Source organism: Pseudoliparis swirei, chromosome 11, assembly GCF_029220125.1.
Source record: "Pseudoliparis swirei isolate HS2019 ecotype Mariana Trench chromosome 11, NWPU_hadal_v1, whole genome shotgun sequence".
Classification (NCBI taxonomy): domain Eukaryota; kingdom Metazoa; phylum Chordata; class Actinopteri; order Perciformes; family Liparidae; genus Pseudoliparis; species Pseudoliparis swirei.
Window position 1 is genome coordinate 20,304,918 of NC_079398.1, and position 25,312 is coordinate 20,330,229.

General features: G+C 43.6%; 1 protein-coding gene across 4 annotated transcripts; it reads left to right on the forward strand.

The window, feature by feature from the left end:
- Window positions 1-613: 613 nt before the first annotated feature.
- Window positions 614-25,271, forward strand: nin (ninein (GSK3B interacting protein)). Of its 4 annotated transcripts, none has more exons than XM_056425767.1 (28): window positions 614-841; window positions 3,314-3,526; window positions 4,467-4,566; window positions 6,325-6,491; window positions 8,620-8,665; window positions 8,749-8,924; window positions 9,415-9,564; window positions 9,727-9,894; window positions 10,038-10,174; window positions 10,379-10,519; window positions 11,081-11,255; window positions 11,349-11,459; window positions 11,634-11,723; window positions 11,861-11,996; window positions 12,127-12,248; window positions 13,037-14,115; window positions 15,569-15,664; window positions 15,744-15,813; window positions 16,794-16,961; window positions 17,041-17,136; window positions 17,335-17,448; window positions 17,579-17,725; window positions 18,211-18,390; window positions 18,483-18,614; window positions 18,697-18,798; window positions 19,403-19,495; window positions 22,689-22,802; window positions 24,155-25,271. In XM_056425767.1, the coding sequence occupies exons 2-28, from the start codon at window positions 3,335-3,337 to the stop codon at window positions 24,359-24,361; spliced, it is 4,509 nt and encodes a 1,502-aa protein (XP_056281742.1). In that variant the 5' UTR covers window positions 614-841; window positions 3,314-3,334; the 3' UTR covers window positions 24,362-25,271. The 4 variants fall into 4 exon arrangements, with proteins under 4 accessions (XP_056281742.1, XP_056281741.1, XP_056281743.1 ...); XM_056425766.1 differs by lacking the exon at window positions 614-841 and adding an exon at window positions 3,096-3,191; XM_056425768.1 differs by lacking the exons at window positions 614-841; window positions 17,041-17,136 and adding an exon at window positions 3,096-3,191.
- Window positions 25,272-25,312: the final 41 nt, after the last annotated feature.

Genomic DNA, 25,312 nt, shown 5'->3' on the forward strand with positions numbered 1-25,312 from the left:
TTTAAAGATCTCACTTTGGACTTCTTTATTAGCCTTTTCTCATTATTTTGAGTGTTTGCACTCATTTGACCTACATACATGTACTTATACATGTTAAATACAGAACTCACAAAAGAGTATTTTTACAATATAGTCCTTTTGTACTTTTAATAAAGTTACAAAGTTATATATATATACAAAAGAGTATTTTTACAATATAGTCCTTTAGTACTTTTAATAACGTTACATATTATATATATACAAAAGAGTATTTTTACAATATAGTCATTTAGTACTTTTAATAAAGTTACATATTATATATATACAAAAGAGTATTTTTACAATATAGTCCTTTAGTACTTTTAATAAAGTTACATATTATATATATACAAAAGAGTATTTTTACAATAGAGAGAGAGAGAGAGAGGGAGGGGGAGAGGGAGAGTGTGTTACTTTGTTACTTTAGCGGCGCTGGGGGCCGGACTGCGGCCAGTCGGGCTCTCGGTCACCGCCCCTTCCTCTTTCCAGCCGCTTTTCAAATTCCGCTCGTAGCCGGAGGAGGATGAGACACACAGGCGAGCTCACTCCGCGCCCCCCACACTCTGCGGAGCTTTTTCCCTGGACATAAAAACGAGCCCCCCCCCCCCTCCACCCAAACCGACGCCACCGGGAAACTAATCTTTTTGGGGGGGAAAAGGAATATTTTACATGCGAGGAAAGCCGCGACGCGACGGCGGGAGAAATGTTGTGAACGTATTTTTTATTCCAACGTTTCACGAGTTAACTTCAGTCAGTCCCCGGGACTTCAGTTGGGAGGAGGAGGAGAAACGGAGCCAACCGCCGTCCGGGTTCCGGGACGTTGGTGAGTGCTTTCAGCCAACTTGATGCTATTACAACGGTTACTTCCTCTTCTGTGTTCTCCCACAGTTAAACACACGTTCTGAGCCTCCCCTGGACCTCCTTTAAGACTAACTCGTTTAACTAGTTTATTTCCTTACGCTGTAGTAACTCCATTCAGTCCCCAGTCTCTCCCATCAGGGATGCTAAATGGACATTAATGTACGAAGTAGCTAACTGGTCACGTGACACTGTAACTTACATTTTCTTTTCTCTTTCTTTTTTATTTATAAATAAAATGTGGCATTGAAAATAGTTTATTTTACAGTTTAACTTTAAAAATATATATTTTTACATCCCAAAGAAAACACTTTGACGGTATTTACTTAAAATAGTAGTTAATTAAGTTTCTAAAAACTTAAAGCAACTGGTGACCTAAGGATAACTCTGTTGGAGCTGTGTTGTGTTGTAGGGGATAGACACAATACATCTATAAAAAAAATTAACCAGAGAATATGTGCAAAGTCAAACGTATGCCAAATATAACAAAAGATAATTATTCCTAAATATTCTCAAATTATTCCCTTTTCATATTTCTTTTTTTCTTCCGCGAACTTGCTGTTGCTGATTTCGATATTTTGTCATGATGTGATTTTCTCTCCATAGAAGACAATGGGGTTACTGATAACAAATAATCGTCTCCTAACACAAAATAGCTCCAACAAAACCTTCAGTACACCCATCAGTGTTGAACTTCACCGAGGTTGAAGACTAAATGTTGACATTTTTACTATTGCGGATTGACATTTGTTAATAATAATAATGAATGAGTGGCTGGTGGGATGGATGAACCTCCGAGAGGGATCCTTTTGCCGCAGCAGCTGTCAAACCTCGGCCACTGTTTCCGAGCAGAACAAGCAACATGTGTGTGTGGGGAATGTTACTTAAGGTCAGGTCAGGGCAGTGCTGTTAGGAATACACATTATTATTTCCTTCTGAAATGTAAAAGATTCTATCGTTCTAGACGAGCGGCCGTGCATCCGAGCCGTGGTTTTCTTGCATTTCATAAGCCACTCGAATGTGCAGATGCAGAATACTGATCGTCTCCATTGTCCGTGGTCAATGAGTGAGGGTTGTGGGGGACACCTGTCCGAGGGCTTGATGATGTCACTGGGAGCAGCTGGAAGGGCAGGTGTCACGAGGGCTCTCTTTGTATGGACATTCGGCCACAAACTGGGAAGGTTCAACATATTAGATGGATAGTCTGCTCTTAATCTCGACCTTCATTCACATGGTCCTCTACGCAGCATTTCTATAAGGTGATGAACAAAGAAGAAAAACATGAAACGGCACCACGACAGACATCCAAAGACATTAAAAGTGTTGCATTTCGTCCACAATTCAGAATAAGACAGAGTGTATGATTTTAAAAAGCTGCAACAGAAGTATGATATAAAAACAACAAAAAACACTTACTTTATCCAGTGTACAGCGAGAGATATGAAGACATGATCAACCAAAGTCATTCAAGGACGGCAGTTATCATTGCAGTAACATGGTGCCAGTCCACTTGTGTTAGACAAGCAATTTGTGGAAAATAATTTCTAAAAATAGAAGCTGATGAATTTTGTACTGACATCTACCTCCCTCAAGCCTCAGTTGGACGACCTGAGTTACGTCATTGCTTATGTTGGTCACGTGACCACGTCTCCCATTCATCCCACTTTTTAAAATGAAAGAAGAGAGTCAAACAACTTTGTCCACGTCTCCGTCGCTGATGCTGTCAGCAGGTAAAATGTTGGTTCAAGGATTTTACTGGAACCTTCCCAATTGGATTAGAGACACTTTGTTGTCTTATCGTTCGTCTCTGTCAACAGTTTGAAGTATTCACAGGTGCTACTTAAACAAAATAAAAGTGTGTATATATATATATGTGTATTTATATATGTACATATATATAAACTGTATATGTGTATATATACATATTTATATATATATGTACATATGTATGTATATATATATCTATTATAAGTATTAACTTTTGCATCTTTACTTTGTTTTATCTTTTTTTAACTTTTTTATATTTTGACAACATTGAATGTGTTTACACTTTAAATATATTTTGTAAATAAAGTTTGCCTCGACCTGCGCGGGTCATGAAGCGTCCCGGCTGAAGGCCGTCGTGGTCGGTGTCGCGACTCGGACGGTTCTCCCGATTCACCTGGTTGTTTAATCATTCTAATTGGATTAGCCAAAGCCTCCAACACAAATAAGGCCGGAGCGCCGTGTCGGAGGCTCCGGCGCTCGGCGGCGCTCTCAGAGGACGGAGCTGTCGGGAACGCAGCGACTGGATGAGTAATACCGCTCGTGTCGGGGTGAAGAGATGTTGAGCTTGTTTTGATTTGAGTGTTTGCGTTTTGAAGTTGATTCATTGTTGTGGAATAACACACTCTCAGAACAGACTCCAGCTAAAATCCTATTCCCCTTTTTCTTCCAGGTCAGGGTGCTGTCCTGTGGGATGGATGACACCCAAGAGCAGGACCACTACGAGGAGCGCCTAAAAGAAGTGTTCAACAGTTTTGATGCCAGCGGCTGCGGCTCTCTGAGCCCGGAGGAACTCTCTGACCTCTGCCTGTCGCTGCAGCTGGACGATGCCACGCCAGCTCTTCTCCACACCCTGCTGCAGGGCCAGGACCGCCTCACCGCCCGGGTAAGTCCAGTCCTCCAATTCCATTGACAAAAAAAAGCAGGTTTTTGTTGTTGTTGTGTCTTCCAGGTATTGGGAGTTCCGTTTGTTACTAACTCTGAGGCACATGTGAGTCTTGGCCTTTTGGCTTTCCCTCTGCGTCCTTCTGAATCTGGCAGACCCCCATGTTGAGCCACTCCAGGTCTTTGTGTCATGAGGCCTTTTGGGGCTTTGTTGAGGAGAAAACGTGCCCCCCCGACCGGCCCTCATCCCAGGTGTCTGTCGTCAGGACAACCAAGCCGCCTAATCACAATTCACAAAGGCATTTCTTTAAGGGTGCTCCACGTGGAAACGCATGAGATGGAATAAGACCCTCTGCCAATCGGCTTAATTAGACTTCATCAAATAGATGGAGCATTCAGAGGATCTCCAGGAGGACGGTTTCCACCCTGATGTAGGAGCACAAGATAAAAGAGAAATAATGTGCTTACCTCTACGCTTTTGCATCAAGTCGTGTGTGTGTGTATAAGTGTGTGCACAGACGGCTTTGTTTTGCATGTTTGGGTTGGGGGGAGGGGGAGGGGGAATGTTAGCAGAGGGCAAGTGAACTGATTGCCTACCCATGGCCGCCAACAATAAAGTCTAAAGAAGAAGAAAACCCACGTCGAGCCGGCAGCCGCCTGCCTCCACGCACAAAGGAAATCAAAATATTCAGGGTTAGCAGCTGTTGATTCTTGAAGTGTGACCTTGCTGCTCCTGCTCAGCAAATCCTCCTCCACCCGGCCTCCACCCGGCCTCCACCCGGCCTCCACCCGGCCTCCACCCGCCACACTGGGAATCACATCCAATCTGAGGAATTTCATGCACTTTTGCTTCTTTTTCTTTTTTTTGTGAGCTTCACATACTAAACGCATTGCTGGCATTTTCTCATCATATGTAAGATTACTTTCCCCTTGTTTTTCAGGTTGACTTTGACCAGTTCAAGAATGCACTGATTCTGGTGTTGTCATCAACTCTCGAGCCACAACAAGAAGAAGAAGAACAGGAGACTTTGTCCAAAGCAGGTACAGTTTAGATTCTGCTGACGCACGTTTTCTTTAAAATGCACGGTCTGAAAACAAACATGACAGTTCGAACGCTCATGGAAAACCTGGACAAGTCAGGGAATTTTAAAATTGTTATTTCCAGGCCTGGAAAAGCCGTTGAAAAAAAAAAAAATCCCTAAAGTTTTGGAAAATCATGGAAATGTGTTTATATTCATATGTTTATTTAGGCAGTATACAGGACTGTCTCAGAAAATTAGAATATTGTGATGAAGTTCTTTATTTTCTGTAATGCAATTAAAAAAACAAATGTCATGCATTCTGGATTCATTACAAATCAACTGAAATATTGCAAGCCTTTTATTCTTTTAATATTGCTGATTATGGCTTACAGCTTAAGAAAACTCAAATATCCTATCTCTAAATATTAGAATATCATGAAAAAGTATACTAGTAGGGTATTAAACAAATCACTTGAATTGTCTAATTAACTCGTTACACCTGCAAGGGTTTCCTGAGCCTTGACAAACACTCAGCTGTTATAAATCTTCTTTTTTACTTGGTCTGAGGAAATATTAAAATTTTATGAGATAGGATTTTAGAGTTTTCTTAAGCTGTAAACCATAATCAGCCATATTAAAAGAATAAAAGGCTTGCAATATTTCAGTTGATTTGTAATGAATCCAGAATGCATGACATTTTTGTTTTTTTAATTGCATTACAGAAAATAAAGAACTTTATCACAATATTCTAATTTTCTGAGACAGTCCTGTATATATATATATATGTGTGTGTGTATATATACACATATATGTATATATACACTACCATTCAAAAGTTTGGGGTCATCCAGACAATTTCGTGTCTTCCATGAAAACTCACTTTGAAAAATAAAGACATTTCTAAGTGACCCCAAACTTTTGAACGGTAGTGTATATATATATATATGTGTATATATATATATGTGTGTGTGCTGTATACTTTGGAACTCTCATTCAAATATTAAATTTTCTCACTTTTTCATGTATAGACCGAGATTTCACAAAATGTTTGGTCGTGGACATTTTGTTTAAAGTCCTTGAAATCCATTGGTCAACATGTGTATGAACCCTGCGTGAGGCGGTTTGATTCCTCGGCTTCCCCCGTCCACGTGTGTGTGTGTGTGTGTGTGTGTGTGTGTGTGTGTGTGTGTGTGTGTGTGTGTGTGTGTGTGTGTGTGTGTGTGTGTGTGTGTGTGTGTGTGTGTGTGTGTGTGTGTGTGTGTGTGTGTGTGTGTGTGTGTGTGGCAACTTGTGAAGCGCTTTTATAAATGCAGCCCATTTACTCAGCATGAAGCCGTATTATTAACCCAACCTCTACACGACGGCATCGGTTTACGGTTTAAATTCAAGTCATCCGAGTGGAGAAGGAGACTGAAGGTTGAGTAAGTGGAACAGCCCACTTGCTGAGTCAGCGTTAAATCTACATACAGAGGCACAGGGCCCAAAGCCAATTAGCCGACAGTTGAACTATTTGCACCGTCACGGTTGGACCACTGGCATTTGTTCGTTGTTTTATGAAAAGAGTGGTTTTAAGAGATGTCTTGGAAAAATGCTTTTGTGCCCCCCAAGTTATTCTAAATGTGGTTTTAAAAGATTCTCTCATCACCACTTTTGGAGAAGTAGTTAGTCATTGATCATATTTATTTCTGTATTTACCATCTGTTGTGCAGGCATGACCCACGACGAATGCATGTTATCATCATGACTCTTCTTCCCCCCCCCCCCCCCCCCTCGTCAGAATCTCCTGAGATCCAACCGAAGTTTGTGAAGGGCAGTAAACGTTACGGCCGCCGCTCCACGCCGGTCTTCCGGGAGCCCATTTTAGACTCCGAGGTAACGAATGCAGAGGAAGAGGAGGAAGATCCGGAGGACAACGATGACTCGGCGGTTCCCCGGAAGCGTGAGGTAACGACGCCCTCCTCCGAGTCACTCGCCTCCCAGACGCTCCGACGTCCTCCTTATCGCCGCCCTGTCCTCGCGTGTGCCGCGCGCGCCGTCAGCGCGGCGTTATTCTGAGCTAATCAGCTTAGTGGCATGCAGGGCAGATCCAGAAATGTAACAGACGCTCAAACAAGGCCCCGCTCTTCGCATAGCAACGCAGCGCCGTCTGTAAATGAGACCGAGGGCACGATTGTTGTTTGAACGGCCTCCCGTGGTTCAGATCGTACAGTGATATCAGTTTAATGCGTCGCGGTGAGCTTGAACTTTGACCCCCCAGTGTATCTGATGGCCGTAATGTGGTTGTCAAGGCAACGGCAGTGTTTTTTGTTTTTTTTCTCTTCAAGAATTCACATCTCCGTGTCCAAACGCATCTTTTTTCAGCTGATTTAAACAAATAAAAAGCCACCGCAGCTGATTGTTGGTTTTATGGCTGTTGATATTTTCCCCCACACTTCTTCTTCATTTCTGATTGGCGGCAGGTCGCCTCGGTCGTGGCGTGAACGTGACATGCGTCTGCGTCACAGAGTTGTACAGCTCCGGTTCAGTCGTGGCCGCGCACGGCGAACCCTGCATGGTTCCTTTGGCTCATCTTCTCGGTCCCGTTCGTGGATTATCCGGCTTTCTCCGCCGACTTAGAGAGTTGTTTGACATCTGGAGGTTTAAACTCACACTTATGTACGTCCACGGCCCGCAGAGGAAATCACCATGTGGGAATTTACATAGACGAGGCCATTTTTGTCCTGAAAATGTATTTGGCTGTAAGTGATGGGGCTGTCAATGTATGAGTCTGTCATCAATCACAAAAAACTGCTGAACATTCACGAGTGCCGGCTTCTCGAATGTGAAAGAAATGCAGTTTTCTATTTTTTTCATAGCATATCTTTGGATTTTTGTCTTTTTGGTTGCACAAAACAAACTTCTTAAATATCTATTCCAAAAGTGTGATCACTATAGTCTTTATTCTATTATTAGAAGACAAATAGACATGATGCTTCAGTGCAAGTTTGAAGTATGTACTGACTGCTGTGGCCTTTTTGGCGTCTCATGTCTAACATGGACGTGCCACTTCAGAATAAATCCCCACAAAGAAAAGCACCCGACTGGTCGACAAAACGCCGTAATGATGGCCGTGCTCAGCTTGTGCACCGATGGATGTGTGTTGACATTCTGACTCCGCCCCAGATGCCGGTCGGCGTCGAGACAAACGCCGTCCGGCCCGTTGAACAGAAGCGTGTCTTGGTATTCACTAATCTGAGTTCAACAATGCGACAATGTCCGGCCTGGGGACCAGCAGATGGGGATGGGTCAGGGGGCCTGAGGAGGAGGAGGAGGAGGAGCAGGGTGTAGGACTGTGACGGAGGAACAATGAGCCCCACTACCCCCCACCCTCTGAGATGCCTCTACACCATGTATCAAAACGCCACTTGCAGGATCCCATCTGTCCCTCGATCCCTCACTGTTCGCTTCAACAATGGATGGTCACGCTGGAGACGGATTAGAGGACAGAGGGTCACGCCCACGTAAAGCCCTCCTCCTCCTTTCTCCATATTTCTTAACCAGCACAAATGACACAACTGTGTTTACGTTAATATCATACTTCTACTAGTTGTACAATTAGAAGTTAAAAGTAAGAAAAAGTCATTCTAAAATAGCTTTTTTCTTTTACATTTTTTTTTTTCCAGAGTGAGCGTTTCATTTTCAGAAACAATTTCTCATTCACATGATTTTAACTTGCATTACATTTTTTTTTAAATACAGAAAAGTCTCACGTGACACGTTTTCTCTCATTACCACCGTGCTGCCACAAAAGCTCCTTTTATGCTTCTTTTTTTTTAACGCTCGTCTTAACCCCCACACTCACCACCACACAGGCACGCCCGCACACACACACACACACTCACCCCTCCACGACCCCCTTGCATCTATTCTAGACGCAACCTCTCCTAATTATAGCCGTGTTTGGAATTATAAAGAGCTGATTCACAGCCTGTCGAGAGTTTTTCCATTTTAGTTTTATTATTTATTATTTAGGTTATTTGAAGCCTCTTTGTGATACTAATCTCAATTTCTGTTTGTTCTTTGTCTCCGACAGCGCTGGAATGTTCACCAATCGAGTACGGAGGAGTACGAGGCGGAAGGTTCGACAGAGCGAGATGTAGTTTTCAGAAGATTCCTTCCAAAAGAAGTCGTCTCAAGAAGTCGTCTCTTTTTGTTTTTTTAGGCCAGATGCATCTCTGGAACCCCGATGAGCCGAGCACGCCTCGGGGAGCCGCCCGGCCTCTGTCGGCCCGTCTGGAGGAGAGGCTGCGGGACGCCTGTGACGAGCTGCAGATCCCGGGGGACGGCTGTGCCGGTCACTCCGAGCTGCTGGCGCTCTGTGACCGCCTGGGCCTGGAGGTGAGATCCCAAAGGGAATGGAGACGCCTTTTATTTTGTATATTTAAATAGCTTATAAAATAATGTATCAATCAATGAGTTCAAAGTAAGAAACGAACAAAAAACACGTTTACCTTAAAAAAAATATATAGATAAAAGTATCACACTTTAAATGCACTCTGATCTATTAATAAAATAATTTACAGGCTAATGGCTCTTAGTGAATGGGGTTATAATAAGATAATGATAAGAGAGCGAGGTGATGTCTACACATCTGTTGTTTCTGTACAACCAATTCTTAAATATCCCCAAAATGATTAATTTCCCCAATGTTGATGCTTGAATTTGTGCTTCTTAGCGAGAAAAAAATAATTAATGATGATTAATTCATTACCATAATAAAACTTTCCTTTCAATTACAACTCATAACTGTCGACATGCATGTCGACTATTTCGTTCACGTTTCCCGAGCTAGTGTTGCAAAAAAAAGAACATGAATTTTATTTCTCAGATGAATCTGGATGTCCTCCAGAGTCTAACCTGCGAAGGAGTGATGAATGTTCGGGAGTTTGTCTCCAGGGTTGTGAACCACCACAAACCCCCCACGCCCTCCTCCGCCTCCACGCCCTACAGGCAGCTCAAACGACACCACTCCACTCAGGTATTTACTGGTGGAGCTCTACAGGGTCGCAGGATGTGGGCTATTTGATGGAAAGCTGAGTGGTGTCCATTAATTAATAGACTCATTTAAAATCCAAATAAATCGGGTTACATTTGATTTGTAATTTTTGGGTATTAATAGTTTTTTCTCCTCCCCGTACAGTCCTTTGATGAGGGAGGTCGGAGGATCACCCCTCCTGGTGCTCTGACCAGCACCATCGGCATGCGTCTCTTCTCCACCCTCGATGACGGTGCCGGTTTCACTGCAGTGGAATACCTTATGGATGCCTGGGTGGAGGAGGGCATAGAGAACGGCACAGAGATCCTGCAGGTACTTATCGGTGTTGGTTAGTCGGCATGTACTCATTTATTTATTCAGACAGCTGAGGACTTAAAGGAAGTCAGATTAGTGAAGTTTGCTATTCACACAAAACAGATATATAATTATGCACTTTTTTTTGTTTTTGTTCGCAGGCTTTGAATTTCAGCCTCGATGGAAAACTGAGCCTGAGTGACCTCACCATGGCCCTCGAGAACGAGCTACTCGTTCCCAAGAACGGGATTCACCGGGCGGCACTGGCCAGCTTCAAAGCCGAGATCAGACATCTTCTGTGAGTACAAGTCACGGCTACGATGCGGCTCATTCGGATCCTATTACTCCTTTGTTCATATTCAATAAATGCATTTGTAATGTTTTGTGACCTCTTTATTTAGTCTGGAATATGACCCGCGTGATTATCATTGGTTTGGTTCTCTTTTCACGTCACGTGTAAATCTCCGTATAATTCTAGTCCGTGTTGATTTTCTCTTTCCAGAGAGCGCGTGGACAGAGAACTCTGGGAGAAAGAGAAAATCCACTCTGACCTGGAGAAGGCTGAGAAGCTAAAAACTCAACTGGCCACTGAGGTGGACGAACGTCACGCTGCAATCGAACATATCAACAACCTCAACCTCAGGTAGATCATCCCTCGGATAAAGGTTTCCCTGCTCAGAATAATTTAAATTGACTTCATGTTTAACTGTGAACTCTGTTTGGCAGTTTAATTCAATTCAATGTTTATATATATATATACACACACACACATGGTACTTTAGTTACACAGTCTATGTAATTAAATTAAATACACACAGTAGTATAAATACCATTAAATAAAAATATGTATCCTATGTAAAGATACACAGTAGTAAATGCACATTATTATATACTACTGTCTCTTTACCTACATTCAAATACTGAGGGATTGTATCTGTTTAGGTAGTCTATTCCTAAAGCATAATTATCTTTATATGCTATCACATCTATTATTAAACAGAATTTTTATTTATTTATTTCAACTCAAAGTCATCCGACCATTCCTGCTATATGCAGCTTTCTCCCACCATAATAATATACATATATAGCACTTTTCAAGGTACTCAAAGACACTTTACATCACATTATTAAAACATCCTCAAATATATAAAATACAAGTAACTCAAATGACCATAAAACGATGAATGTGCCTGCACGTCTTCAGGAAGCTGGAGCGGGAGCACAAAGAGAGGCTCGCTGCGGTGCGGTCCGAGCTCATGAAGGAGATGGACCACATGCAGCTGCAGGCCGGCCTGCAGCACGAGGAGCTGGAGGCCGCGCTGGACAAGACCAGGGGGGAGGAATCTTTCCTCAGAGACCACCTCTCCATCTCCGTGAAGGTGCCCTCTTGTTTTCCTCTCGTGTGATTTTGTTTGTTTATTGAGGCAAGAAGCACTCATGGACCCATGACGGGATTTAAACATTTTTTTCAGGAAAACAGACGCCTTGAAATGGAGTTGCTGGACGGTACCGAAAAACTAGTAGAGGCACAAAGCCAAAATACTAAACTCCAGACAATGTTGGACAACATTATGAAAGAAAGGGTACGGAGGAATCCTCTCCATGATTTCAATACAGACTTTCTCTGCTACTCGCACACATATTTATTATCATTATTGTTTGTTTTTATATTGTTTTTTCCACTTGCCTTTTTGTTTGTTGTTTATTTAACTTGTAAATTATTATTTATTTATTTAACATTTTTTAATTTTCTTTAGTTGGGAGACTTGGACCCTGGCGGTGCAGACCTCCTACTCCAAGAGGACCGCATTAAAGAACTACGCAGCGGCTATGAAGCTCAGTTCAGGGTAATTGCTTCTAAATCACTAAAAACAACCTTTTTCCCCCTAGTCTTTTATCTTTTTCCGCGTGCCTGACATGTAAGAAGTAAAGACAGTAACATTGTCTTCGTAGATGTTTAACTCCTTAATCTCTCATTGGGCAGGAGCTGCAGGATCGTATGGACGAGCTGCAGGCCGAGCTGCAGGAGTTCCACAGTCTTGGCCGGGTCCATCAGCCCTGCCACAAGCCTCTCTCTGAGGAGCTGGAGAGCAAAAGCCCCGGCATGGAGTCTGATCCAGGTAACGCGTCTACGGTCCCTGGGGAGCCAATCACAGAGCCCGAACTCCATCTGTCCGGGACGACAATCCGAACGTCGTCGTTTTGCATAGAAACAAAGAAAACCCGCGTCACCGGCTTTCTCCTTTGCAGGTATTGGTGCGGAGGAGGTTCAGCCCTTCAGCATGAGCCTGGAGGCCGAGATGATGTTGGAGCACCTGAAGGAGCAACACCTTCAGGAAGTGGAGGATTTGCAAAATCAGCTGGAAAGCAAGGTTGGTGGAGTAAAAGTCTTTTTATATATTTTTATATTTCTATATTGCTGGGAAGAGCAGAGAGACGTATAGATGCAAGATCAAACTTTAGTCATTGAAATATACTTTCATGAGTCTTTACCTGGTCCTGTTGGCTGCACCACAATCCTGAACTTAATTGACAGTTGAGATGAGTGAAACAATTTACTCCTGTGCCATCTTTGGGCTTATGCTTATTTCCTTTTTTGCTTAGAGTTAAATATAAAGATCAACATTACTCTTCTTTATGCAGTAAATCTGAAGATAATGCCAACAATTAAATTTCAGAAATTGAGTGAAGTAAAATCTATGTAACAAATGATATTAGACACACACACACACACACGTTTCCAGGACAGTAGTATTTTATTTCTTTGCATTTATTTTGTTCATTGATCTTTTTTTAAAATTTATGAACAACAATGGATCTTTATGACACAGGAATAAGATACAGTGCGTCATGCTTTTTTTTGTGGCTCTTTTCATGAGAGCTGTGAACAGCCATATTGCCAAACTTCACCTGTAATATCTTTAATACATTTATATGTAGATCGCTGGAGATCCTGGCAAACTCTGCACTTTACTCAGCACTTTACTTAATTTTACCCCTGTATATTTAGTAATGGTTTTTAGTTTTGTGTTTTATATTTATTTTCATTGATGCTCTGATGTGCACTGCTGCTGTGATTTTTGAAATTTCCCCACTGTGGGACGAATAAAGGAATATATCATATTTGTCGTTTATTGAATTCTTCCGTATATCACCACAGGTCAATGAATTTGATGAGACGGTAGGAAAGCAGAGGGCGGCACACGAGGACCAGAAAGCTGCAGTAGCTCTCCAGTACCAGCAGGAGCTCCATGCCTTGAGGGAGGAGATGGCCGGCGTTCAGAGCCACAGAAGAGAGCTCCAGAGCCGGCTAGAGCAGGCGGCGCTGGAGCGGACCAGTCTGGGGCAGAAGCAGGCCGAGGAGAGGGAAGAGCTGGACGACCTGCGAGAGGAGGAAGTGGGAAATCTGAGACGGCAACTGCTGGAGGCCCACACCTACGCCGCGGACCTCGAAGCCCGGCAGACGGAGGCGGAGGGGAATCTTGTAAAAGAGATGGACGAGCTGGGGAAACGACACGCCGCGGAGATTAAGAATCTGAGGGAAGAGCGGGACGAGATGTTTAGGGCCGGACTGGAAGAGGAGAGAAAGAAACGGGCCGAGTTGGAGAAGAGGTTGTTGGATGATTGCGAAAGGGAGAAGGAGCTTTTGCAGCAAAGCCACGAGGATGAACTGAAGGCCAGGCTAGAGGAGGCAGCGGGGAGGTTTGAGGGAGAGCGGGAGGAGACGACTCGGAGGCTGACGGAGCAGTGGCACGAAGAGAGGACTCGGCTGGATGAGCAGAATACCGAGTCTCTGCAGCTGGTGCTGGAGGAGGAGATGCTGCGAATGGTCAGGGAACAAGAAGAGAAGGAGGTCACGCTCCGGGAGCAGTGGGGGAGAGAATGGGCCCAGCTTCAGGAGCGTCAGGAGGAGGCGCTGCTCCACGGAGTACTTCAGGAACGCTTACGGCTCCAAGGCGAGTTTACGAAGCTGAGGGAGGAGTGGGAGAGGCAGAGGCTGCAGCTGGAGGAGGACCACGAAGGGATGCTGCAGGAGGGACTGGATGAAGAGCGGGAGAAGCTCGAGGCCGAGAGAGAGGAGGAGGAGAAGAGAGCGGAGCGCTCGATGGCGGAGGAGAGGGTTCGTCTCCAGGAGAGCCACAGTGAGGCCGCCAAGGAGCTGACGCTCAAGCACACCGGAGAGAGGGACGCTCTCAGCGGCATGCTGGGTAAACTACGAGACGACGTCGCTCGGGAGAGGTGAGATATTTGTCTTTCGCAGATTCCGATGTGCTTTTAATCACTTCTTTCTCATTTTAACTCTGTCTTAGCGTGTACTGTGAAAGAGACCCAAACTCTTTCTGTAACCACCATTACATAACCGCGTGCAGGAGGGACATCGAGGTCGGCTTCACGCCGAGGATCGAGGGCGTGGAGAGTCGTTTCTCAGGAGGCGGTGGCGGATGCGTTTTCAGGCCGGTCTTTTGAAACTTGATTGGCGCCACCGGAGCGAGCTGAAGGCTCTTTCCGAAAGGCACGGCGAGCAGGAGCTCCGCTGGGAGGCGCGCATGCAGGAGGCGCTGGAGGACGCGGGAGGAACAAAGAAGGAGGACGCGGGAGGCCGTGGAGCAAGAAACGGAGGAGCTGGATCGAGAGTGGACGGGACATCTACGCGAGAGAGACTCTCCGCGAACAGGAAACAGGAGAGCTCGTTACGAAAAACCAGCGACTGCAAAATGAGCTCGACGACCTCATCCAGCTCGGCTCGGAGTAAAGAGATGGCGCTGAGTCGGCAGCTGAATGACCTCCATAGCCGGCTTCAAGGGCGCCTGCAGACCAAAGACCGGCTCCTCGCTCGGTCTGAGAGGAAAGCGCTCGAGACCGAGCTCCTGCTCAATCAAACAGGAGAGGGAGGAACTCCTGAGCAGCCAATCAGAAGATCGGGCGAAGCACAAGGAGATGCTCTCCATCTCCGAGAGGCAGATCGCCGAGCGGATCGAACTGCTGACGGAGCACATGATTGTGAGGGCGAAGATGCTGATTGTGAAGACGAGGAATGGTCTTTCCTTAAGTTACAGGCTTTGTACAACGCTGCCGCCGAGGAGACCGTCCTCCTAGGCGAGAAGATGTCTCTCCATCAACAGAAGACGGACATCCTGGAGAATCTTCTGGCTCGTAACGCCGAAAAGATCGAGACTGGCCACCGGATCCTGGAGGAAAACCACAGCCTCAAAGTGCAGGTGCGACTTTTGATGTCGCTCGTCCAAGAGCTGCAGGCGAAGGCCTTAAAGATGGCGGATGTTCAGATCGATTACGAGGACGGCGCGTGTGACGACGCCAAACTGAAGGAGCAAAACGGTGAACTCGAAAAGCGAGTTGGGAGCCTCGAGAGTCGGTTGAATGCGTTCCACGATTTCCAAGATCGGCAGATCGCGCCGGTGGACGAGATCAGCCGGATGAGAGCCGAGAACCGGAAGCTCTCCGAGGCGTTCGGTGAACCGGAGAGGCAGGGGGAGGCTCTTTGATCCCCGTAGACCACCAGTGGAAGAGTTCAATGTGTGTAGATGTGAGGATAAGATGCTTGAATCAATACGTCGCGAGGGACTCGGCATACGTCTACCGGCCCGAATTATTACACATGTGCATTCTGACGTGTTCGGTTTCATTATAGTTGGATTCTAGTTTTTTTGATGTCGTTTGTGTCCGTCTGTAGTTCTGAGGCCGGTCGCCTCGCTGAAGAAAACGTCGTCCTCAGACAGAAGATCGCTGCGTTGAAGGAGGACTTGAAAGGCGTCCAGGAGGAGCTGATGTAAGAAACAACACAGATTTAATAATTATATAAAAATATATAAATTTTTTTTTAACTGTCTATTAATGTGTAATTTTAGACAAACACTGGAGCACTTGGCTAAAGGGAAGATTGCGGATCAAAAGGCAGCGGAGAACTTCAGCAATCAGGTACTGAAGTAACTTCTTTTTTTAATATATATATACCTGTATATGTATTTATATGTGTATGTATATATTTGTGTTTTCTTTATTTGTAAATATTGACGGGTACATAACACAGTAAAACATGTACTTTAATTGATTTTTTTTCATCTTTTTCTTAACGTATACAAAATTCATATAAAAAGAGGTCACCTCATTTTGCTGAGCCAGACGTCTGCATGTGTACCTAATCACACACACGTGTACCTGGTACGTCTGTATGTAGACACACCTGCATCACTCTACACACTAAATACAGTCGTTGCATCACACAGTACGATATATCCAGAAATGAAATGACAATGGGATTGGCCAGTGAAGTCACTTTTAAAGTCTACAGTCATGCCGTCAGATCTGTGAGGCTAAATGCTAATGTCAGTAATGACCTGCTAACGTGTTCATGTGTATTTACCGATTTCATGAGTCATCCTCATGGTGGTGCTAGAGGAGCAGTCAAGGGAGACCCAAAGCAGTTAGGATGCATCCTCTGTCTAAAACCTCACGGTGATACAGGTTTATTACCTTTGCATTGAAAATGCGGAAGGTTATGTTTTGATCGCCGTGTATTTGTATGCGTGCGTGTTATTCGCATAAGTTCAAAAGTATTAAACCGAATCGCATGAAATTTGGTGGGATGATTGGTTATTATCCGGGGACCATTTGATTAGATTTTGCGTTCGATCGGGTCAAAGGTCAAGGTCATGAAAAGGTCAAAATCTTCTTGTTACCATAGCACGGTCAATTTATATCCAATTGGCATGCAACTAATGCCAACATGTTCATAATTCAATGCGCAATCTTGTGATATGCGAAGGTATGCGCTCTACCGAGTGCCCGTTCTAGTATTAGATGTTTCTAAAGTGGTGAACCAATCCAAAAGCCCTCAGAAACCATTAGCTCCTCCTTCCTTCCGAAGCAGCCGCTAACGCGTACCGTCTTCTCTGCAGATTTCCGCGCTGCATCTGCAGAGCCGGCGGCTGGAGGACGAGAAGGCGACGCTGTCGGGGAAAAACGCCCAAAACATTTCCGACGTGCAGAATCTCCGTCGGCGGCTGGCCGAGAGGCTGGAGGAGAGCGAGAGGAGGGAGGCGCTCGCCTCCGAGGAGAAGAGCGAGGTGAGCGGAGTTCCGTCGGGCCGGTGGCGGCCACCGCCGTGTCGTGGCCGGTAGTTAATCGGTGGCTGTTTTGTGTTAGCTGGCAGCGTGTGTGTCTGCTCTGGAGGCGGAGCTTACCAAAGCCCTGGAGGACGCTGCTCAGCTGTCCCAGCAGCTCTCTGACCTCAGAGAGAAGGTGAGCACCAGGCCGTCGACGTCTCTGATGGCTTTAATGTGAGATCCATTGAAGCCTTAACGCCACCTACTCTTGCCGTTTAATTACTCGTACGATCCAAGCGAAGACGAGTAGCTGAATACTTTTAACGATAAAAGTAAAAAGTTCAGACGTAAAGGATTGTTTAATTACAACTGCAGCTGTCTCTTGGTTTCTCAGGCGGTCCAAGCAGACTCCATAGAGACTCAGCTCAGCCGCCTGGTGGAGGAGCGGCTGAGCCAGGATCAGGAGACGCTGGGCCTCTGCAGCCAGCTGGCCAAAGCTCAAGAGAGGGTAAGAGTCTGCTGGAACCCCCGATCAATCAATTGATCATTATCCAGTCGTCATAGTCGCGAACTGGGATCAAGGTGAATCCCCAAAACCGAGTGATTCAGGACCTTCCACCTCCCTTCCTCTGCTCCAGGTCAAGACGGTGGATGAGACCCTTCAGGCTGTGAACCATCAGAGTGTTCACCTCAAGGCGGACCTCCGGGTGTCGCAGCAGGAGAAGGAGTACCTGAAACAAGAAGCTGCCATGCTACAGAAGAAGCTGCAGAACGTCAATAATAAAGTAAAGTGTATATATAAACAAACAAACACTAAAGGGGATAATTTGCGTGCGTTGACTTTTTTGAAGTCGTTATTTCTGCTCTCTTTAAAAGCCACGACACTCTCTTGACAAAAAAAAGCTTTACTTTTACAACAGACAACACACAGGTTGCTGGTCCAGCCTTCATCACTTGGGCTGTTATTGTGTGACTTTAAGTCCAGACTAACTATTTAAAGCATGTAAAAGTCACACAATAACATAAACAAGCTAACTGATGAGGTCAGAAAGGACCAAAGAGAAAAAAGTATTGTAAATATAGCGTACACTTAAACTGATATTGATTACTGTAGGTAATATGCTCTCTATGGATAAGTATCTCATACAACTCCACTTTAAAACAATAAAGACAAGTTTATTCGGCTTATTTGGCAGATGCAAAGAAGCACATTAGTTGGTCCCTTTCTTTCAGTCGCCGTGACCTTTTCCACCGCTGTGTTCCTCCACAGAACCACGTTTTGGAGATGGCCCTGCACTCGAGCGGCCTCCAGAGCAAGAGCAAGAAGCTGTACAGGGAGGAGATGTCTCGGCTGGTGGACCAGGAGCAGCACCTGCGGAGGCAGGAGAACGAGAGGCTTCAGGCCGAGGTCCGCAACGTCAAAGGAGACGCCACGCAGTCCCGAGAGAAGGTGGGGCCGAGCCCTCCTTCACGCTGTCATGCATGGAGTCGCAGAGGCATTCGGGTCACTCATCTACGAGCCCTTTCATTCCCCGCGTGCAGGTCCGTCAGCTCGACGCCGCCGTCGTGTCCCTGAAGCAGCACAAACGCACTCAGTCCTCCCTGGTGGAGGCTTTGGAGCAGGAGAACGCCTCCCTGAAGCGGGAGCTCGAGGCGCACAAGGACCTCCCCGAGGTAAGATTATTTTGATCTAAACGTGCCGATTATGTGGTTTTTTAATAACTCGTTACATGTGATGTGTGTGTGTGTGTGTCAGGGCCGTGAAGCAGGACAAGGACACACACAGCTGGAGGACCTTCAACAAGAAAATGAGCATCTCCGAGCCCAACTGGCTCGAGTCTCCACTCAGCTGCTCGAGGTGCCAACGCTTCTCCTCTCATTCTAGTTTTTCATTTTTAATTTAAGATATTGATTTTTTTAGTTTGTATTTAATTTCATTGAGTATATTTGTATATAAAAAGAGAACCTGTGCTTTGCTTTCTTGATACCAATGTTCACTTTTTGTAAATTTGTATTATTTCTTATTTTCATCATGTCTTTCATTTTGGTTTTGAATTCAGTTTTTTGCACGAGTAGTTGCATTTTTTTATTTTTTTTTAAATTGGCTGGTTTAGTTTCTAAAGTATTCTAAGCAACGCCATGACTTACAGAAGGTAGAATAAAATAATGCGTGACATCAAAAATGAATATGTGTTTTATGGAAGCGGGTATATGGAGCATCACCACGTTGAACCTCTTCAGGCAGGAACTGAACATATTAGAATTTATATTTCTTTAGTTTGTGTTTCGTTATTCATTATAGTTTTTTGGGTATCTTTTTTAACAACATTTTTTTCAATTTGCATTTTTTTCACTTCTGGTTTTAGTCCTTTTCGTTTTATATTGTAAACATTGAATTAGTGCTGTGATTAGATTCTTGTTAAAATGTCTTCTTCTCTGACCTACTTTTCGACTTCTTCCAGTCATTCCAGGCTCAGTTTGTGGGCCTTCTGCCTCCCTCCCCTCACCGGCTGCCCAGGGGTCAGCACCGCGGGGAGGAGCCGGACAACATGCAGGTACGTTACAACCTCATCGAACTTCCTCCGCAAAAAACAAGTGCATGAAAACGACAACAAAAAAAGCATCTCTACATTCAAGTCTTGTCGGCTTGCAAATGTAAATGACGCTTCCAGAATAAACAAACGTCTCCTTCTCACACTGCATTTCCCTGCTTTGAGATCATATAGCAACAAACATGAACTAGCACGTAGTACCTGAAGGTTTTGGGATGTTGCATCATTGCACGGTTTGGTTTTACATTCATCTCCTGACATCTTTCTTTCACTGTCAGCATTTCTTCTTTTTTTTTCTCTCCATCTGTCATTGCTATTATCACACATTAATCATTCATAACTCCAAAATGAGAATTAAAGCTCACGTTGGAGTTGTTTTTGGATATAATGGGAGGTAAATGTAAACACACCTCTAGTACTGCTCTCACTGTGGTGTAGAAACTCAAATAAATCACTCAATTCAGGCGCAAGGGAAAACATTTTTTTATTTGGGGGCGGGTACATTAATTTGATACCTCGCTAAAAATGCTCGCCATCGAATATAAAGTGAATATTAATATTGAATTGCTCTCAAAGTCGTTTCACCTGAGGTGAGTCACGTCATTTGTTTGTTGTTTTTGGTTTTGAGTGCCGAGTTTGCGTTGCACCTTTTTTATTTTGATGCTCGTCACAGATGTCAACGCCCGTCTGTCTCCACCTCTCGATGTCGTGTGTGTGTGTGTCGTGTTTACTTTTTGGGTTTGGTGTTTAGCCGGTGGTGCCCTGCATGTGTTTCTGAACTCGCCGTCTTTATTTAACTTCCCCCCCCCCTCCCCTGAGGCCCTGGCTAGTGGTGTGATCGTCTGGGTGTGGTCCCGGTGGATGTTTTTCCATTTTGTCCTATTGCACAAACCTTCGTCCCACCCCGACCTCACAGGGATGTCGTTTCTTCCGTGAATGTTGTTTTGTTGTCACTTGTATCTGCAGCATGACGTCTACTGGTTAGCAGCAGCCTACCACGAATGTAGTGGTTCCCGTCTCCTATAATATGTGTGTGTACTTTACATTTATGATAAGATTAATTTTAGTTTTATTGTGATACCTAGTTATATACTTAACCTCATTTTTCTGATTATTAATCATATATATTATCAGAGCTAACAGAACAGTATATATTGACCTCTTCCAAGGCATTTGAACAAAGGGAACAAAACATTTGTGCTAATTTCATTTCAGTTTCTATTCTTATAACCTAGTATAAAAAGTGTTAAACAACTTTTTTTTAATAAAAAACATTTTCTAAGCTGGCATATACTTCAAAGGGATGCTGCAGGAAATTATTAGTGTGCCTCCATAAAGTTGGAGGATTTTATTTTGAAAGAGAGGTCAAAACTGAAGAGACCAGGATATCTTTTTAGTCTCTATTGCATCACAATGCAAATGATTAGTTTGTACTGTAGGCTTTGTTATAAATAAGAGTAAAACTCTTTAAGAAGAGTAAACTTAACATTGTGTACATTTGGTGAAGTGGCCCTTTAACAATCTAGATGTGTGGTATACACAACTGTTATATCTGATGGGTATGTTCTGGTGGTTTCATAGATTACCCTCTTCTTTGTGAGATTCTGGCTGGAGTAACTATAGGAAGCGTTTTTATCTCAAGGCGGCCAAAAAGCAGTCAATATTGGATAAATAAATATCATTAAATAACATGTAATATAACCATGACATTTAGTTGGCTCGTTATGGGATTTTTAAAAAATGACTTATTATTTTGTAAACATAAGCAGGTTGAAATAACCCTTTAAAGATGGAGTTTTACATTCGGGCCCGCGTGTGTTCCTGGGCCCCGAGCAGCGGGTCGAGCCGTGGTGAAGTGTTCCTGCCTTCTCTCTCCAGGGGCCGGTGCCGGAGCAGCGGGCGGCTCACGCGGACAGCTACCGGCGGATCGGTGGACTGTAACTCCGGCCTAACTCCCCCACTCCCTCCCCCCTCCGCTCTTCACTTTCCGCATGCGAGGCTGCTCCTCCTCCTCTTTTCTCCGCCCCGCTCCTCCTCTTCCTCTTCTTCCTCTCTGTCCGGGACCCAGAAAGCCCGCCGTCGTCGTAGGAGGTTGTGAACCGATGTTGGCGGCGCCCGGTTGAAAAGGCTCGAATGTGTAATGGCGCCGCTCTGCCGCTAGGTGGCGGGAAAACCCGCAGAAAAAGGCTTTTCTGAGATTTCTTTTCCCAATGGGATTTTGATCAAAATGACATTTGAAATGTGAGATTGTCAGACATGCCACACCCAATGTAACAATCTACAAACACCGTATTTGACTTTTTTTATAAGGGGTCCGATCCTTTTGTGCATTAAAGCCGTTTTTTGTAGTTTTAATACAGGGAATCTTTTTAACACAGGGTGTATTTTCTGGGAATGTTCTGCTGTGCACTTGTTCCATGTATCATTGTCTGAGATGGATGGGATGTGTACATCCTCCAGGGGCTGAATCTTATGCCTTATGATCATCGAGGAGGGTTGCGTCGAGGCCAGATTAGAGCCCGGCGACCCTCTGAGCCTTTTTCCAACAATCAATGTTGTGTGACGTAACGGTCTGCGTCCAGTATGAGATTTATTAATGACGCTACTGTGTTTAAACTGTTGGTCTTATGATGTTTATGACTGAATTTTATTATCTGATGCTCCATAGTTGAATATTTCTACAAGCTACCGGTTTTACGTTGTGTTCTGGGACTGTGCGTGTGTATGTGTGTGTCTGTTGCTGCTGCACAACCAAAGTGAATCTCATATTTATGGATTATTGTTTGTCCCCAGTAGTGATTAATTAATGTCATATCTGTGTTTTGATTAATTTAGCGAGTCTTCCTTTTTTCGCACCATGTATGGACTCTAATGTATTTTGTTATTTATTTTAATAGGAATCCTGTTAACGTTTATTTTATTTATGCATTATTTATTTTTGTAGAGGTATCTGGAATACATGACATCATTTTATACCTAATTTATATTTTATTTATTTTGTTAGTGCATTGTCCTCTCCTTTTTAAAAATGTACCATAAATCATTTAATGATGAATTTAAGGTAAAATAAAGCTTCGAGCTCATTAAAATGTAGTCTGCATGTCGTTTGATTTTTCTCAAATTTACATCGGAAAATTTATATTTCCTCATCACGCTTGCAGCCATTTGTTTACATCCCTCACTGTCTTCCCACCAGGATGAAAGGGAGAGGAAGATGAGGATTATGGAGGAGCGTATGCGGGAAATTGAGCTGTCGCTGCGTAACGTCAAGCTGCTGCTCAAAGAGAAGGTTGCTCAGCTGACCGACCAGGTTAGTTCAAAAAGCTCCCAATCATCAGAAATGACTGTTAAAGAAAAAAACAAATATGTATAATTCAGATTGTCAAGAGTGCAAAATCCTGCGTCTTGGAAATGTCTTTCAGGAATGTCCACATCACCTTTTTTTAATTCCATTTCCTAAAGCGGAAAAAAACGCTAAAACTAACGCTTGTGATTTCTAAGTAGTTGCGATCGATAAGTTTCAGTGCCGTATTGTTAAAGAGAAGATACTCGAATCTGAGTTTTAAAATCTGATAAGATTCAGACTCAATATTAGCAAGTGTTTTTCAAATCACACACACTGGCATCAGAGTTTATCAAAGACACATTTCAGTCGTGCATCTTCGTTGGGCGTCAAATCCACTGATGGGTTGCAACCAATAAAACATAAACGACTGGATCAAATCATCCTTTTCTCACAGATCAGATTGTTAAAATATTAAACGGGGAGAAATCAAAAATTTTAAAAGTCACACCTAAAAGGATGCAATATTAGAAAGGAAGTCTTTTAAAAAAGGACGCCAAATTAAAAAAATGTGGAACTGCCCAACTAGACGTCATTTTATTAACCTGTTACCTTCAAATTTACTAACATCTTTTACCCGTGCATTTAAAACCTCCAGAAAATTATTAGAATTAATATTGTTTCCCAAGTTTAAGTGTGAGGTACTTTTTGTTTGTTTGTTGACTACCTAAATAGCCTTTTAAATAAATTAAAAAGTTGATATTTCTTAGATGTTTTACACAGTGAAAAACAGCCTGGGGTCAATTTGACCCCAAAGAACACCGATGCGTACAAGTTGTGTACAGGACAGTGAAAACATATCATCATGTGAATTTTATGTTTTCCCAGTTGTCCCCAATAAATTAGGAAAAGTCATGAAATATGAAGCAAAAAACATTTTGCCAATCATTTTTTTAGAGGTGTTAAACATTTAATGGGGTCAAATTGACCCCAAAGGTAATAGGAGGGTTAAGACATCCTATATTTTGCATTTAAGAAAGCTATTTTTAATTTTTGTTGCTTTCTGTCAGAACTTTCTCCTCCACAGCCAGAAAGAAACAGAAAATGTATCAAACAATGTGATAAACAGACTTTAAATGTGGTTAATAAAGATTTGCGAACAAGATACTGTACGAGGGACATGTTGTAGTTTAAAAAAGAAAAAAAAAACACAATGTAATGGGGACATTGTTTTTAAATCCCTGGGGAATAATCTTTGGCCCTTTGAGTTTCTGTGATTCATACGATGGCCAGACGGCGTTTCCTCCCGGCTCTCGCGGTGGGACTACTTGTGGACTAACCCGAGCCCTGATCGTGTACTTTCTCTGGACCTTTTCTAGCTGCACAAGAACGGCAAAGCGGACGTGCTGATCCAAGACCTGTACGAGGAGAACGGCGAGCTGCTGAAGGCTCTGCAGAGGACGGAGCACCGGCACCAAAACACGGAGAAGAAGAACTACTTGCTGGAGGAGAAGATCTCCAGCCTGAACAAGGTCGTGCGTGACCTGAACCCCTCGCCGCTCCCGTACCACTACAAGTGCACGTGATGCCGCCGCCCCCCCTAACCCGCCTGCAAGTCGGCCACACAGTGCACTGTTTATTTTATACAGCCGAATATCACACATTTACGAATTTGCCTGTCATACAACATCCCTGACCTTTGACCTCACATCGGATCAAGACACACTCCCAAGAAATAGAAAAAGAAACTTGCACAAGGAAAAAAAAAAGGGAAGAAACCTTCAGGAGAGCAATTTACACACGCCTCTTTTAAAATATGCGCGTCATTGTTTTAACTGTTGTGCAATCGATGTGGTCAAGTGCACCTGTTGCATTGAAGTCTTCTGTGACACTTCTACTGTGTTTAAACATGCAATATCTTTTATTATTATTTTTATTTTTTTCTAACTTCATGTTGTGTTGGACCTAAAATGAAGAACCAAATGAGAAGTAAGACGACAGGAAGAAAAAGGATGTTTGACACTAATTATAATATCTTTAAATATTTTACTATGACACTATTTCTCTTTTGAAGAAAAAGAAAACCGGTGCTGAAGTGCACTATTTTTTTTAATTTGTATAGAATGGGGTTCTTTTCTCCATGTTGTCGGAAGAGATTAATTATGTTAATCGGTCTCTCCTTATGTAAAGAAGATCCAAACCTGCCGCCAGTGAAATCATGTGTACAGAACATCAAATAATCCGGTGACCTCAGAGCTTTGATGCGGCGCTCCCGACGCCACATGAGTGAATGTCATGTGACCACGCTATTTAAATGCATTTGATTAAAAGCCTTATGAACTGTTGCAATATGTAAAGTGTCCTCTAACCTGTGCCATTATAAATGTTTTTTTTATATTCAAATGAAGTGTCTTTATAATGAAGTGTATAATAAGCACTAAAGCTGGAAACGGTCATGTTTTGTGGTCCAGGTATAAATAAAATACATGGATCGCGTCTGATTTTATTTATTATTTTCTTGTGTGCTGATGTTTGTG